General features: G+C 42.9%; 1 protein-coding gene across 4 annotated transcripts in view; it reads right to left on the bottom strand.

Moving 5' to 3' along the window:
* Positions 1-3,716: 3,716 nt before the first annotated feature.
* The window catches only part of RPAP1 (RNA polymerase II associated protein 1), a 39,778-nt gene continuing 26,445 nt past the window's right edge, over positions 3,717-17,049 (bottom strand). For 3 of the 4 annotated variants that reach the window (XM_069017381.1, XM_069017383.1, XM_069017382.1), the window contains exons 17-25: positions 16,105-16,306; positions 14,070-14,179; positions 12,024-12,219; positions 10,948-11,097; positions 10,371-10,513; positions 8,328-9,132; positions 7,405-7,581; positions 6,671-6,727; positions 3,717-5,914 (exon numbers count right to left, since the gene is read on the bottom strand). In XM_069017381.1, coding sequence (XP_068873482.1) covers positions 5,759-5,914; positions 6,671-6,727; positions 7,405-7,581; positions 8,328-9,132; positions 10,371-10,513; positions 10,948-11,097; positions 12,024-12,219; positions 14,070-14,179; positions 16,105-16,306 — 1,996 coding nt within the window. In that variant the 3' untranslated portion in view covers positions 3,717-5,758. The remainder of the gene's footprint in view (positions 5,915-6,670; positions 6,728-7,404; positions 7,582-8,327; positions 9,133-10,370; positions 10,514-10,947; positions 11,098-12,023; positions 12,220-14,069; positions 14,180-16,104; positions 16,307-17,049) is intronic. The other variant, XM_069017385.1, reaches the window with a different exon arrangement.

Consider the following 17,049-nt stretch of genomic DNA (forward strand, 5'->3'; position numbering starts at 1 on the left):
TTGCTTCTGCAAACAGCCAAAACACTGAACTTTTAATAAAAATAAAAATAAAAGTAAAAGTAAAAAGGCAAACAGAGGGAAGGAGAGTCTAGTGAAGAACAAGAAAGACATGGAACACATGGAGTCCTGAAGGAAGGGGACACTGAAGAGAGGGGAGGAACCACAAAATTCCTCTCAACCTGAGAGACCCAGAAGCAAAAGCTGAGCTACCCTCCAAGCCCATTGGCTCACTCAGTCCTTCCCTTTGTCCCTTTTCAAAGCTTCAGACTGGTCACTATGGTCAGGGAACAAGGTTGTGCTGTACCTCCAGCACCTGCACTCCTGTTCCCTCAGTTACCACAAAGATTGGGTTTCTCCTGCCTCCTGTTTCCGCAGCAAGCAGTCCTGCCAGAGCCCCCTCACTGCACCCAGGGCCTCACAAACCACCCCAAAGCGCGGCCTTGCTGAGGGCAGGATGGCCACAAGGCTCAGGACTCAGGCAGCCCTCCCTCTTTCCCTGGGGTAAACCTGACACAGCGCTGTCAGCACAGACCCAAAAAGAGAGCAAGCACATCAGTCCCAGCACAATAAACACATGGATACTCTACCAACCCGATCTGTGTCCTCAACAGCCCTTAGGCAGACACCCCTGCTCCACAGAAGCAGATAAAAGGCATGAAACACGGTATTTGCCTCCCGCTGCTGCTGCCGCCCCTCCCCGCGCTCCCTGAGGGCCGGTGCTGGGCCCAGGTGTTCCCTGTTACCTGTACAGCCCCTGAGCTGCTGCCCCTCAGGACGGGCTCCCAGCACCCAAGATTGTTCCACAAAACTTCCCTCCAGCCTTAGTCATCAACTAATGCCTCAGATTTCAGCATACACTGTCACCTATGTGGCTGTGCTTTGACATCAGTGGTATTTCTACATCACAAACCTCCTGTTTTTGTTGTGGCCAGGACAAGCTGCTGCTTTGTAATGAGCAGTAACATCACTGCTCTGGTTTGTCATCCATGGTAGATCAGGGCAGGGCAATGCAGAGGGTGGGTGACTCAAGCCTTCCTCATAGGCCTTAGACTGCATTCTAATGTCCATATACAGTACTTTCTGGGAATATTCATCACCCTGACTGGGCTTATGAGCTGGTTGCTCAACAGACAGCAACATACTGCAGAAAAGTTGCCCAGAGACAGCTTAGAGGACATTCATCTGGTCTCTGGAGCCACAGGTGTCTGCTGGTATGTGCTGGTTACAGCCCACCTACAAATAAAGAACTGAACCCAAAGATGGGCCAAGTGTCACTCTGTCTAAAATATCCTCTGTTCTCTTAACCTGCAAAGAGCTGTTGCTGGGGCCAGGGGTGGCTGGAGGCTCACAACACAGCTGGTGCAATGCCTGCTCCTTTAGCACAGTCCTCAGGTTGAGTTGGAGATCTTTATGCTGGGGCTGGCTAGAAGCCTAAACCCAGCATTGCTGAGCTGTTTTGAGACTCAAGATTACAATGGGAGGGAGGGGAACGCACTGTGGCAAATTTACCTCTGCTTACAACCACCACTCACCATGCAAAACAGAGCAGTTCTGTGAGCAGGGCTTCACAGCACATTCTCCATTAAAAGGGCAGGATGGAAGCCAGTTTTTAAAAACTAGGGCAAAGGCCAGTAAATTACCACAAAGTTATTTAAACAAGAAACACCAGAAAGCCAGCTTTGTGAATGTAAAGCTTATGTGAGCTTCTGTAAGCCGAGGGGAATAAACATGTTTTGCCTCCCAAATATGATCATCAGCTGGAGGCAGCAGCACTTCATCAGTGAGAAGTTTCCAAGAACTTTGTAAAACTAGGAAGAAGCAAAAGCAATGATTAACACGCCTTTCTGCTCTTCTTTATGTCTGACACCAAAAGAAACGTGTTTGTCTGACCCACAGTATATTTATACATCCCCATCTTATGGCTTGCTCTGTCCATGACTTCATCAGCAAAAGGTGTTTAGGGTTTGCCTGGCATTAAGTGGCCAGACAGAATGCATTAGTCTAGAAATGGATTATTAAATTCCACTGTCAAACTGAAGTAGTCAATAAATACAGTGGAATAAAAGTCCTTCAATTATATAATGCTCTGTGTGAACTGTTAAAAAGTTCCCATACAGTATGATTTCAGTCCTGTTTTGATTTCTTCCTTGCCTAACCCTTTACCTTCTTCTGTCACGTCTTATCCTACCTCAGTGTGTAGTACTGCCAGCTACCGAGTTGCCTACATCTTTTTGGGAACTGTCCCTACTCAGCAAAGTGAGCCAAGTCACCACATTTGGATTCTAAACTCTAGGACTTCAAACCACTCACGCAGTTGAAGGATCACAAATCAACTCAATTTCTTCCAGGCAGAAAAGAACGAGCTTCCAAGCTGATGGGAGAGCTCTCTGTTCCCTTTCAAAATGCAAAAGAAAATTCAGTAGAATGCCATCAAAGTCATAGGATGCAAAACTGTGACAGCCCCACCCTCTCACCTGCCTACTCAACAGCAATGCTAAAAGGATTATCTTCAACTCATCTTCAGCCCAATCAACCATTTGTTTTTAAAACCACATTGCTCCTGCCTTCCAGCACAGTCCATGCTAAATTTGTATCAACAGAGATCCCACTGTTATCCACATGGGACATCATCAGTAATTTGGATGAAACCAAGCATATTCTAGGCATGAAGGACCAGAAGATGGGGTGCTCTTTTTAAGAATTAAAAAGACAGGCAGGAATTGTTGTAGCTGGTTTTGTTGACTTCTGATGAGAGTTACAGAAAACATATGTTCTTCTGAGTTAGAATCACTTCAACACCAGAAACCTATCTGAGGGCCTTATTTCAGCAGAATTATTTTCCTCTCAAAGAAATATTAAGGCTTCAGTAAGAAGTTAAGAAGTCACATCCACTTTTTTGGACAGTTTTAATTTTCTTCATCTCCTCACTTACCCTGACCAGGATTAAACTGGATTAACAGAATGGGCATGTTTTGGTCCTGCCTCAGACTGCATTCAGCTTAAGTTTAAATCTTATGTTCAATGTACCATAATTTTTCAAAATTGCTCCTGCTTGCAAAGCACTGCATGGTTCTTAGCAACCCACCACATAAAATATTTAATTCTCCACACTTGCCCCAAAAGTACATGCAAAAATAAAAAATGCAGAAAATTCAAACGATGTATAAGGGTTGGTTAGGTTTTTGTTTGTTTTTTTTCGGGTCCCAATAGCACTGAAGCCGAGAAATCTTGCATTTAAACTAGATAAAGCAATGCCCTCTAGCGTTCTGTGGAGGAATCCCGGACAAGGCTGCCGAAACCCTTAAAAAATTCATGTACCATCTTAAGTGAAAGTCAACGTTTTGAAATCTTACAGCTCACATGCAGCATCCTTGGAATCTTCTACTATGACTGTGGCCTGCAGAACTACTTGGGATCCTTTCTTTTCCTTCCCTCCATTGCTGATACTTGCATCATAATTTCAAATACCATCTGTGGACAGTCTTCCCACCTGGGGCATGTGTCAAATCACATCACACCACCCTGCACCTTCCCACACAGCATTTGGTACCCTGTGTTACTGACCCATCACACAAGCAGGCTGTTATTTTTGGCTTGAGGAGCTTTCTTACAGAGCTCCAAAATTTAGTAGATTTCTTTAAGGTGGCAGCTGTTCCAAGATATTGATAAACTGCAAACAGAACTACGCAAATACAAGAAAGACTCAAAGGACAGCATTCTCATAGTTCAAAAAAACTCCTGCAGAGCTATCAAAATATTTATTTACATCCTGTACACATTACAAAACTCAACTTTGCATCCCACAAAGGATTGGAAGAGATTTTATAAGTAGAGGTCTGAAAAGCAAAAGGTAAAGTCCTTGATGAAGGCTGCTCTTAAACGGCCGGCTAGGGGTCCTTAAATTTTACTATCCATTGCTCTTGAAAGACAGCTGCTGGGCTCTCACTATCTAGACAGATTAAAACTTGAATGACTTTGATTAAATTTTTAATCACATCAAATACTTTTAAAATAATTAGCAACAATAAAAAAATCCTGTTAGACCACTGTGCTTTTGTTATTTTGCATGCCATTGATCTGCTGCAGACAGAAACCACAGATCAAAAGGGAAGGAAAAAAAAAAAGAGATTGGAAGGAAACACCAGTTCTGCCCATGTCCTCTCTGAAATAAAGGGGGAAAAAGATGAAACTGACTATTTTTTGGCAACCTAAGGGGACTGGTACACTTAGAAAACTGCCAATACAAAGACAGCATCAGCCACAAATGCCCTAATCCCTATGTGATTGTGAGGGCATTTGAGGGGGCAGCAACACTTGACTGTCAGGTGAAAGAAAGATACTGTATTAGGGTTGGACACAAGGTCTTTTCCTAACTAAATGATTCTTTGATGCTATTAAGTTGCTGTCTGGAATTTGTTTCTTGTCTGAACAATTTCAGTAATTACAAGTTAGGCCTATTAACAGTGATTCAAACTCCTGTTGGGACATTCACTGGAGCAAGGCTAATACAGGTGTGGCTTCTTCAGAGGGAAGCTAGCTTGGCCTGTTTGACAGGTAAAGACAGGGGCTTAGGTCTTCAGACCAGGCATCACCCTGCACCTTCCAGAGGAATTTATTCATAAGAACAAAACATCAGAAATTTCTTTTTAAAGTTTTGTTCATAAAAGTCAATTTCTCCAAACAAAAGCCTACCAGAGTGACCATGCAAAAATTACCGGATATAAAGAAAACATCCAGTGAGATCATACACCTAGAGTAAATTCTGGGCTTGATGTGGCACTTGTGATGAGCCTTTTAGGTGCCTATATTTGCAGCCCTTGTGTCTGAGGCTGCAATTCAGAATTTGGATATAGAAGTGGAATCAAATTAGACATTTTAAAAATTACGTTTGAGCTAGGAAACTCCACTTCCAAATTTAAATTGCATTCTCCTGAGAGGGCAACCAATACATACTCTAGCTAAACAAGCAGATACTTTTTTTTTCTCTAATGAGGGGTGGTTACTGCCAAGCATTCTGGCCTGCAAAGAAATTATTTTTGATCTTGTTACACATGTAACCAAATTAAGGGAGAAAAGAAAGCAGTTTAGAGACCATCCAAAAGACAGCCAAGAGAGGATATTCAGTGTTTGTACCTCTGCACTAGGAACTCATATTTCTTAGAGGTCTCATACAATACCTCTGTGTTACTGAGTGTATGCACAGAACACCATCTTGGAGAAACTTCTTGTATGTATGCTTATACATAAAAAAAAAAAGACTCTCAGGATCAGATTCCTCCCTGTCGCACCGTCATTCTATTTGCAGGGTACAGTGTGAGGAAAGGACCATTCAAAATCCAAGGTACAAAAAAAGCAATGGAAGGATCTGGGGAAAACAGACACTACCTGGAGAACCCAGTTTCCAGCCTGACTGACCAAAACAGCTTTTCCACTTCCTTCAGTTTATTCAACAGTCCAGTGCCTTGCAGACACATTCTCACCTTCTCTGGGAAGAAGCAGAACAACTTGAAGGAGAATGGAGGAAAATGCTCCAGCATCCATCACAGAGAGGCCACACACACACATGCTGTCATATCTTGACAACATGTCTGTTGTTCTGCAGGGCTGGGAGCATTCTACTAGTGCTTCACTAGACAAAGATGCCAAGAATGTCCAGGTAAGACATTAAATCATCTGAACTGCAAGTAGTTTCATCAGTGAAGTATAAATTGAGCTCTTCCATTCTTCACCTTGGCCCTCTTCTTGCACAAGTGCTCTGCTATGAGTCTACTGCTGGTGCATTCTCCACAATTTCCTTCTGTGTCACTATCTGGAGGTACTTCAGTCGCATGGGAGGGAGTTGCTCATAAAGGTCAAATCCCAAAGGACTCTCTGCATTCAGTAGTCTGTAGTACAGCAGGTGCTTTTTCAAGTTCTGAAGAAAGAAACAGAAAGGTATCCAATCTTTTCCACTGTCTCAAACACAACACAGCAAATCTGCAAATAGTACGATTCCATCATGCCCAAGATATTTAATCACATCATCTTCAATAGAAGAGCTATAAAAGGCAAATTTCTTCCAATAAAATTCACCTTTTTTGGCATGAGAATTCCTCTTCTAAACACAACTCCATTGTCTCCTCAACAGCCCCTCACAAGGACTTCTTGCCAGAAACCCAAGTGGATTTTTGAGTGTGATCTAATAATTTACCCTGGACACTAATCACCCAGGGCCAAATGATCCAGCTCTGTCCCACAAAGGATAGATCTTGGCAAGCTCCTTGAAAAAAAGAGAAACCTTACATCTGTCCTGTTCTTTTCAGGGGTAGCATCCAACTAAGATTTAAGACAGATCACTGCTAGCCACCTATTCATAATTGTGCTATAATCATTCCTCTAGTATTGCTAGCTATCCAGATATAATGCTGCTTGGACAAGAGGCATGGACAACACAGTACAGGAGATTCATCTAGGTTCCAATGGGCTCAGTGTTTTGAGGTCAATTACTACAAGAACTGGTTAAGTGTATTTATAGTTATTGCAGGCCAAAATCCTGATGCTAATCTCCTCTCATTCTCAAATTAGCAAGGTAATTAAACACAAATTTCAAAAGCCAAATGTAAGTCTGTAAAACCACCATGTATGGAAAACTTAATTCCCAGAGACACAAACTGAATCTTACAAATCCTACCTCATCCACCAACAGCCACGTCTTCCGCAGCATGCTTTTCCGAGCAGCATCTGTCTCCTGGGAACAAAACACGTACTTTCCTTAATATGGTGCAGTCATACCTTTGCCCAGGGGCATACAGCACTCCAGGATGATTTGTTCATTATAATGATGAGCAGCTTGTTCCAGCAGAAAGTGCTTGAGATGTCTTATCACTTAAATCCTGCCTCTCTGCTCCTTTCCCTGATCTGAATCTCAGCTGACTTCTCAACCTCCAGGTAGAACTGCAGATCATATGTGAAGTGGTGTTAGCACAACTATTCACTGATAGAGGCCCCAAGGCCATAGGGAGGCTTCTGCTTGGTTACTCAAGCAGTGTCAAAGAAAAAAAGTCCTTTGCACCTTAAGATTGCTGTGGCAGAGGCCAAATCTGTTACGAGCTCTCTCTGCCTGATCACCTTCCTTATGCTTTCTGTTTATTCTTCCCCCCACACCACAGAACATGTAATTGCTGACCTCCAAGATTTCAGTAGAACTGGCTACCATTAATGCAAGTGCTTTAGGGTATAATGAACAAAAGCTGCTGCCTCATATGTGGGTTCTCAAACAGCTGACCAGTCCTCAACACATTTGCTTACAATTTTTGTTTTCAAGTCCCAAAGGTCAGTGATTCATCAGAAGCCACACTGGATTCACAGGGAGAGCAGATGCAAAACCCAAACTGCAGCCCTGAAGCTCTGCTATCCATTACCCACCTGCGCTGTGCTTTCTTGGGAGAAAATAAAACTGTTCACATGAGCCACAGCCACCACGTACAGAACAGGGCACCAGGTGTGGCGCAGTGCACCAGTGACCAGCGTTCGGAAGTAGAGTCGCAGGAGGTTCAGGTTATCCTCAGGAGGGGAAGTGTAGCGCTCAAGAGGCACAGGAAACTGCAACAAACCCATCCAGAGGCAACATTACAACTTTTTTCAGGGTCTAAGCAGCGAGAGGAAGTTCATGACTTCTAGGGTGCCCTTCCTTGTGCATGCCCACCTATAGAACGCGATGTACCCCACTGCCATGAATCCCATTTGCAGCAGAGCTGCTATGGCCCACCCGGACTGATGCGACCTGCCTTGACAAAGTGTTGTCAGGACATCTTCAGCTTCATGGAGAGATGTTTTACTGGTCCTACCACTGCAGCTGATTTTTGGCACAGATGAGTACATATAAAGTAAGAAGACAGGGTACTTCCAACAGCACCACTAAATTCTATCTCTTGTGCTCTGCTCACTCAAAAGAAATGCAGTCCTACACTTGACACACCAAATTTTCTTGCAGAGTTATTCAGCAGAGCACAACTCCAGTACATGTGGAAAGATCATTGAGAGGGAAAATGACTATTTGTCTATGCATGGGTAAGGAAAAAGTTCTTACCAAGGTGTGAAAACACTTATATAAGGGAAAGGTAGCAGAACACGGGGTACGACCAGCCCTTCAAACATACAACCTATAAACTAGAAGGTTTTCAATGGTTAGACCAAGCAAGGTTTGGGACAGTTTCCACTGAAGGCTGAGCTATTTCACAGCTCCTGCCCTCCACATATACACACAAATCAAAGTTGGAGAATCACAGGCAAGAGCCCAGTGAGCCAGAAATACGTAGTGACAGGCAATTACCATAAGCTAGGATTACCTGCTGTAACGGCACTCCCAGCGCCCGCAGGATATTTGTGTGCTCCCCAAAAACAGAGAGACGCAGATGAACACTGAAACACTTCTGTAGAGGTAGAAGAACAAAGACTCCAAAGAGTGGATCTCCAAAGGAGACACCCTCAAATTGCTCCAGGAGACTTATATAGAGATCATGGAAGGATGCCAAACCAGGGAGAGGAGCATCCAAGTTCAGGGAGTCCAGGGCCTTGGGTTGGCAATACACAGAGAGAAGGGCAGCTGTGTAGCGGTGGATAGGTGCTTCTAGAAAGAGGTCACTGCCTGTGAGGAAGACACACATGAGCCGTGCAAGTTTGGCAGCAGTCGGGATGCTCTGAAGGATTTTAGAACGCCAGGTTTCCAGCAACAAGACCCACTGCAGGTTCAAGGTCACAGTGTTGACGAGATCAAGTGGGAGAGAGTTCAGTATAGTCCCACGTGTCTCCGCATTAGTCACTTTGTTGTAGAGGCTGATAAGTGGAAAGAATGGCCAGTCTGAAGGCAGGATGGGCCCTTTGGCCTCAGGAAGCAGCATTGACTGGATGAGGTAATTCCGCCCTTGGTAGGACGCCTGAGAACGTGTAAGGGTGGGCTGCAAGTGGGCAAAGTGAGAGAGGTAGCAGGAACGAATGGAAGGCAGATTCTGGTACGATTCTCTCAGTAGGGCACCACGAGTAACCTTTGGAACAAATGCTGCTGCAGAGCCAGGCTGTGCCAGTTTGGAACTGGTGCCCAGATGCAGAATATCAGAGAAGTCAGCTGCTTCTGGCCCTCCAGCTTTCCCTTCACTGTAAGGTAAAGACAACAAACAGTTTAAGAAACAAATGAACAAACAAAAACCTGAAATGCCAAACAAACAACACACCACATAAAAATTCATCTCTACAGTCTTCCTGGAACAGGAAGAGTAGTATATGCAGATCACTCAGCACTTTCTACATCATCGAGCTATTCTAATACAGAGGGGGCCTGTAAAGCATCAGCTACCTTGGCATTTACAGGGAATTCAGAGAACCACATTTGGAGTCAACAACACTGAGGCTGTGCCACGAAAACTCTCCACACAATGCCAGTCTAGTGTGAAGGCTGAAACCCCTTGTCCAGAGGCAGCCTACTTACCAACACAGACAGGAGAGTGCTGAGATGAAACTGCATTTCAGGTAAGGCCTACACAAACCACTAAGAAAATGTTCAAAACAGTAGCTTTGCAGCTGGCAGTAGCAAGGTCAGGGGAACCATACGAACTGATAGAAACTGTGCATGTGAAAGGTGTTTGTCAAATCCATATACCACAATCTCAGACCAAAGACTCCCTATTTTGTTGACCCAAAAAGAAGAACAAAACACCACCACACAAACAAATCCACTAACAAATTTTCCTTCTTTCTGAAAAAACATAGTATCTCCTTATAGCACCTTGGTTCAACCTCCTTCAGGGATACACCATGGCTAATTTCAAATAGATTGAAATGAACAAGATAAACTGCTACCATTTCTTGCCCAGATATGAGAGGATTCATATTTGAGATGCTCATGATGAGGATTCATATTTGAGATGCTCATGATGCTCTTCCAGTGTAAGGTGGAAGACGTGGCATTTGTCAAATCAGCAAATATTTGTGTAAGAACTTGAATAATAAGGATTTGAGGAAGATTCATTAAGCTTTTCAGGCTATGACAAATTCTCATTTATTTTCTAGACTCACTACTGTCAGGATGGCAGATGCTTGGCCTTAGGGAGGATCAGTTCTATCAGGAATCACACAAGCCTTGTCACAGGGGAAATCAAAAGAAACTCGTCACATTTCTCAACACCAGTACATCATAGAAAAATATGCAACCACATTGCTTGCCTGATTAGAAGGCTCTGTGCCTGGAGAATATGCCAATGAGTAAGTGAAACTTAACCACAGGCCCTGTTACAGGCCAAAAATTATGACAAAATTGCAGTGCCAACGTGTTTTTTCTATTTTCCCCATGTCTTCCCACATATCAGACTAGAGAAAGGAAAAAATGCAAAGCTTACGGAAGAAACTCTGGATTAAAGGCAAGATCCAGTAGGACCTCGTGAGCCAGATGCTCACTCCCTGGCAACAGACGGCTTAGCAATGCCATGGCAACACAGTGATGAAGTGAGGCATGCTGGGTGTAATCCGGACAAGTGCCTGCCTGCACAGGAAACAAAACAACAGATAAAAGGACTGTATCATTTGTCAACAAGACATTCAGCAAGGACAGGAGGGTCAAACAAGACACAGATCTCATTGGAAAGTGAAAGACTGAGACAGACTGCAAGAGCTGTCAGCATTCATACCAAGAGATATTTCTGCTTCCCCTGACTGCCTTAGATAGTCGACAATTTTTTAGCAACACACATGAGAACTTTGTTCCTACTCTATCCCAAAGAAAGGCAAAAGTAGATTTTTTTCATCCAAAGTATTTTGGAACTAAATCCCCACATCAGTAACTAGAAAGACATTATTTGCTAATGGGGCACAAAAGTCAGCAGAAGAGTCACCAGACCTAAGTCAGATACAAGAACGATCAGCTGCCAGTGAAGTCAATTCCTCAGGGGAAAGAAATGAAAGGACTAATAAGGATACCATTCTCTGAGCCAACGCTAACACAAAGTACTGCAGGTGATATTCATGGCGTAAGATCCACGCAGATGAAGGAGTCACAGAGGGAAGTCCAGTCTGCCAGCTCTGATGCAGATAATCCTTCAAGCCTCTGAAGCCCAGCACAGAGCTGTACTGTAAAGGAATCACAAGTGGAGAAAAATAGTATTAAGACAGTTTGTGTTTGGAAGAAAGCAAAACACAGCCTTCTCCAAGCCCCACCCCCTACCTCCTCCCATGAGAGAATTCCTGTTGGCTACTCCAAAACACATATTTAAAAACAGCCTTATAAATATCTGCTTTTCTGCCTCAGGGCTCACCTGCAGCCATCATGATCATCCCCATCACAGATAACTGACAGTCACTGCCTACATTTTCCATAGTGCTTTGTAAGGCAGAAACCTGGCCAGTGGCTTAAAGTGTTTCTCCCTCATCTGGCCAGATATTTCCATTAGTAACCAATCAGCTAATTCAACATGAGGTGACACAGGAAGACTTTGAGAAAGTTCATGCTAGGTATTCCATCTTTCAAGGGCTCAGCCATTTGCTCTTTGGGGTTTGCAATCTTCCATGACTCACTTATTCTAAAAATTCAGAACAAACCAAAGTAGGAAGGACCCTCTTCTGTAGCACTGTAGCACTCATTCTCTTCTTTAATATTACACCATTTTTCTCTGTTATATATGCTTCAACTATGCTTTTCCTCCACTGACACTCAAGTTTTATATTTTGTTCAAACAACAGTTATTCAACTCTTCTCAACATTCTTTATAAATCCATCCTTTAAGCATCATCTGCTCTGTAATTCCAGCTTCCTGGTGCCAACTGCATATTGGAATTCAAAGACAAGATATTTTTCTGATCTCCATCCCACTTGTTCTGAAAGTGGGACTGTTTCTCTCTATAATACTTTAATATTTTTAAAATAAAAATGCACAACAATTTGCTTTTAACAATCCTTCTAACATCTCTTTGATGCCTGGGCAGGTACAAATACTAACCTCACTCACAAGTATTATCATCATTTACCTAGAATTTATAGTGAAGAAGTCTATTCTCACCTTGCTGGTCAAGCCTTTGTGAATGTGAGTGATGTTATTGATGAGAAATAGGAGGGCAGTAAGGAAGGGGAAAGGTGACTTGGAACCAACCAGGCTCAAAGGAGGTTTGCCTCCAGTGCAACTCAGAGATGCAATGCTGACAACAGATTCTGGTGCTGGGGAACAGGACAGAGGGTTGCACAAAGCAGAACATGGCCTGTGTGAACAAATAAACAGAGAGGAATTACGTCAAAAGCATTCACAGTGCTGAGGAATTATCTTGTTGAAATGTTGCTATCTATCTGAACTGTACCACACATTGCAGTAAAATGGAAGCCCTGAAGACAGTGAAAGCAAAAAACCAGTGTCACAGCTGGTACACTAAGCACTACTGCCATACACGCTAATGCCAGCGAGCTGTCAGGAACTCTTCTCTTCAGCTGAATTGGTCATGATGAGCAGAAATACTGATGCAGTGACGCATCTCTGACGTCAAATACTTGAAAGCATTGGATGCTTGATTTTTAACCTTTCCCCACATACATACACACACCAGGCTAATAGGGCTGCCCAGCCACTCAAGACATTTCAATAATAAACTTGTAGGCAAAGCGAAAAAAACAGATTATTATCTAAAACTGACATTGCAAAAATGCTGCCCTTCATGTACTACTGAAATAAATATTTTTAAATTGTATTCAGAAAGAATCTAGCTTTAATGTACATGAACATGACTGTGCAAATCACTCTTGGTGTGTGTGTTCTCTGCAGGTGGAACTACGAATTCCCACACCAGCAGTGCTTGTGGGGCCCACAGTAGATACATAATGTCTGTACAGGTAAGACCACCACAAGGAAAAGAGACCACAAGCAAGTTGCTCACTGGTAATGGGGTAATAGGGCAAACCCTGTCAAAGATCCATATCACTGCTCCATGGGAGAAAAGTAATTGCTTAAATGCATTGCTCTTTCTACCACTGGTATTACATGTACGAGATGCATAAACACATGTAGGGCTCATGAAGCACCCTGAACTCCTGGACCTAAACTGCCCAGAAAGTTTAGACAAAATAGCGAAAATATTAGAGCAGAGATTAGCTGACTCTGGTTTTTACCAGCCAGTGTTAAGAACAGCCTAGGAGAATTCCTGCTGATCAGCTTTTATAGCCTGACCAAATCCATTGTTTTCAGACCTCAAGGACAGGCAGAGAAGGCTCAAATGAGTGCACTTGTGTTGGAAGCTTTGGTGCCAAGATTCAGATCTCAGTTTCAGTCATGAAAGAACATGGGCTAAACTGGTGACCCTTCAAATACCACTTGAAACCAAAAATTTCAAGTGCCCTTTGTATCAGATGTTCTCAGAGGCAGATGGATGCCTCCCTGACTGCAAATTAGGCCTTTTAGAATCCCCACTCCAGAAGATTAATCACAACCTAGTAAGGAGGCTCCCTCTACAGCAGAAAGACAGAATATCTGCAGTCCTTAACTGTTCCCAGAGCCAGAGCTTATGTTATCCAAATGTCTGCAAGAACAGTTTGGTATCTGTTCTTGCACTTCTCTGCAGGGGTTTTCACAGCCCTAATGAAGCTCTGCAGGAGCTTAAAGATGTGAATCTAGTTACATTCCTTTATATAAACAGCACCACACAGAGCACATAAACAGTACATGCACACACACACTCACCTCATCATGTAAGAGGGACTCAACTAATGTTAGTTGTGTTGCTTATTTTTTTTTTTAGACTGGCTAAACCAAAGAAGAATCAAAGCCGAGAGTGATTAAAATAATCTGAAATTGATATGAAAACCCCAGCTACAAGGTAAAGCAGAGATGCAGCAGCACCAGAAGAAAAGGAGGAGCTGCAGAACCTCTGCAGCCATCATGCCTTTTCTTTAAGGGGGAAGAGCAGGGTGTAGACAGAGCCCTAATCTACTCCAATTCCCATATGTGGGGCACATTGCACAGGGAGAAGAAGAGGGAGGGGGGAGAGCTGTCACACAGTACAGTGTAGAAATGGGGCTCCCTTAGCTTCTGACAACAGCATCTTAGGCAGGGGAATGGTTTTACCTGAGCAAGTCCCACATGCTGTCTATGGCTGGCTGGCTGAGAAGGGGCTGCAGCACCTCTGATGTCAAACGTTCCAGTTCCTCTAAGCAGTCAACTGGATTGACTGATGGCTGTAAAAGACATGAAGAATGACAGAAAAAGAGAGTGAATGACCACAGCATCCAATGATAGCAAAAAGACAGACTGATTTATTTGCTTCCTCTGTTTATTATCTTTTTGCCAGACCCCATCACGTACATAGTGGTACTGCTCTAGGTTAGAGCTGGCCTCACTGCTCGTAGTGTGGAAGCTGACAGCTGGCACCTCAAGGTGTTCTCACACTCAAATATTAAAATGCATGCCAGAGATTCTTAATTGGTTGGAAGCAAGATATGGGATCCCTGGAATCAAGATTCCCCCTAAATGAAAACTTGGCTAAACCCCCTCCCCATACCATCTACATGTTTCTATTTAAATTGAAGATGACACAAAGGTGATCAGAACTACCTTGAGAAAGCTGAGTGGCACCATAAGGGTTTCCAAAAACAAACAAAAAATTTTAAAAAAAAAATCAGCTGCATGAAGTGTGATTGACCTACCCACCAAAGCATGACTGTGAATGAACACTGCACAGAGGACGAACTGTGGCTTTTAGAGAATCATCCAAATTCTTTTGACCCTAGTAAGCAATATTCCAGGTTGAAGGAACATGCTGGCAAATTTTAACACCTTTTATCTTCATTCAAATGCTGCTTTGGGATACAGAAATACTCATTTCTATTACATAAAATATGATTTTCCCCCAGGTGAAATCCACCTCCAGAAATCAGTAAAACCTTTGTGAAGGTGTTAACCTTAGTTTTTAATAGTCTAACAAAAATATTCCAAGAAGGTCCCAGTATACACTAATCTAATTACTATACAAGTTAATTTTTTTTTGCACTAATCTATTCAAACATGCTATTTACCATTTTTTTTTAATTATCTAACCACAGGTAGATGTCTGAACTTCTTTTTAAGTGGAAACTAAAAAACCCAGCACAATTCAAGAACTCAAGAAATTGTTTCCTCAGTCACTCTTCTGGGATATCTGTAAAGGTTAAAAATGAGCATTAACCTCTTGGTTGTCCTGGTTCTCTAATGCTCAGGACATAATCACAGTATGTGAAAGGTACACCAACATTTGGGGCACTGAAGTCATCTTTGAGAGATACTGGCAGTTTCCACCCCAGCCATAGCTAATAAACTCAGTTGCTTTTGGCAAGTTTCAGAGGAGTTGCCCAAGTGTGAATAACTACAGCCATTAAATTACCCCAACACCTTCAACACAGCTCTCCCAAGTTGGAACTCAGACATGTCAGTTGGGCAGTAAAGAGGAAAATTGCATTTATCCTTAGAACATGAACCTTTAAGGTAGCTAAAATGTAAGACATTATTCTTAACAGCATCACACTGACGTGTCACCTTCAGAAAACTCACTTTAAAAGATGATCACATACTACAGCTGTGTGTTACAGAATCTGACCTTGAATGTCAGTGAGGCAACAAATAAATTTATCTTTATTATTTCCTATCCAAAGTTCATACGGCATGACCCTTAATGCTCAATCTTCCACCCAGATGATTGCAGTGTAGGTGTCCACATGTAAGCTCTCAGACCAAAGCAAATGCAAAAATGCATGACTTGATTTATCCTACTAGGAAAAAGGACTGCCAAATTAAATTAGGTTGTATTTGCTTCATGCTTTGGATCTCTGTGGTAAATCAGAACAATCATGGCACTACCACATACCTTGATTGAGACCCTGGTCGCAAAGGATGAAAGGACAAAAAAGGAAGACAGGTATTTGGCACTGCTAACATATAGGGTCAGCAGACTTATGTGACCCTGAATGTCATGCAGCCTAGATATGAGCTGTGGTAAACAAAATCATTGCTCGGATAGATGCCTCAATATCGGTCTTTTTCAGTACTGCCTGTAAGTTCAAGTTTTCAGAGGTAATACACAAGCTGATGCTGGTGAGATGAGAAGACAACCTGTATTTTCAAGCCTTACCTGCTGGCTGTAAGCACTGTAATAAACTCCCAAGAAGATCACACAAGTTGTGGTCAGAGGCTGGAGAGGTTGCCAAGCTTCTATCTGGGATATCTCCTGAAGGATTTTTTTCAGACTTGTCTCAAGGAAGGGCTGTAAGCCTGACACTTGATTCCATGTTACTGGAGGAGGTGGAATAGGTTCACTATCTTCTGAGTTATTGCTGAAACACAATGGAAGAATGACACAGGATAGCAAATAAATGTCAAACAACTGTCTCTCTATCAATATTAATAGAAAGATGTAGTCTGGAAAATGATATCCAACAGCATAAAAAGGGGGGAAATGTCTTTCCATAATCCCACAACCCAGACTAAATAACTTAGGCAGAAAGGATAAATGTAGAATGGATTTACAAAAGCTGAGGATTCTTGTGTGCTACTCTGCCCCTGAGCTATGCTCTAGCTTTACCAGAAACGCTACCTCAGTACTCAGCTTTAGTTGAAGAGTTTATTGCTTTCCACCAGAAAAAGTACCTGTGTCTGCAGCAAATCCTACTGCTCCGATGTCTATCAAAACCAATCACTTCTTAATCCTGACCCATCTTAGCTTCTGCAGAGAGGTTCTTTCCTCCAAACCTCAGGGCATTTACTTTCTTTACTCCCAAGAGAAAATCAAAGCAGCTTCCTAGCTCCCTTCAGCAGGGCATTTGGCTAACAGCGCCCTTTCTGCCCTTTCTAGCTTCATGTAGATTTTGACTCCTGCCTCTGGCCAGGCCAGCAGGCATACAGCTGTCAGACTAGACACTACTTCTGATCTTGTGTCAGAGGGAATACACCCCACCATGCAGGGGCTCACATGTGAGAGAGTAAATGATTCCAAATGAGGGGTGGGGGAAAAAGGTGACAGCTAGGTCTCCAAACCAAAGAAAGGAAAGACAGGATGCCAACAACTGAGGTGCACAGA

Source organism: Aphelocoma coerulescens, chromosome 5 (genome assembly GCF_041296385.1).
Source record: "Aphelocoma coerulescens isolate FSJ_1873_10779 chromosome 5, UR_Acoe_1.0, whole genome shotgun sequence".
NCBI lineage: Eukaryota > Metazoa > Chordata > Aves > Passeriformes > Corvidae > Aphelocoma > Aphelocoma coerulescens.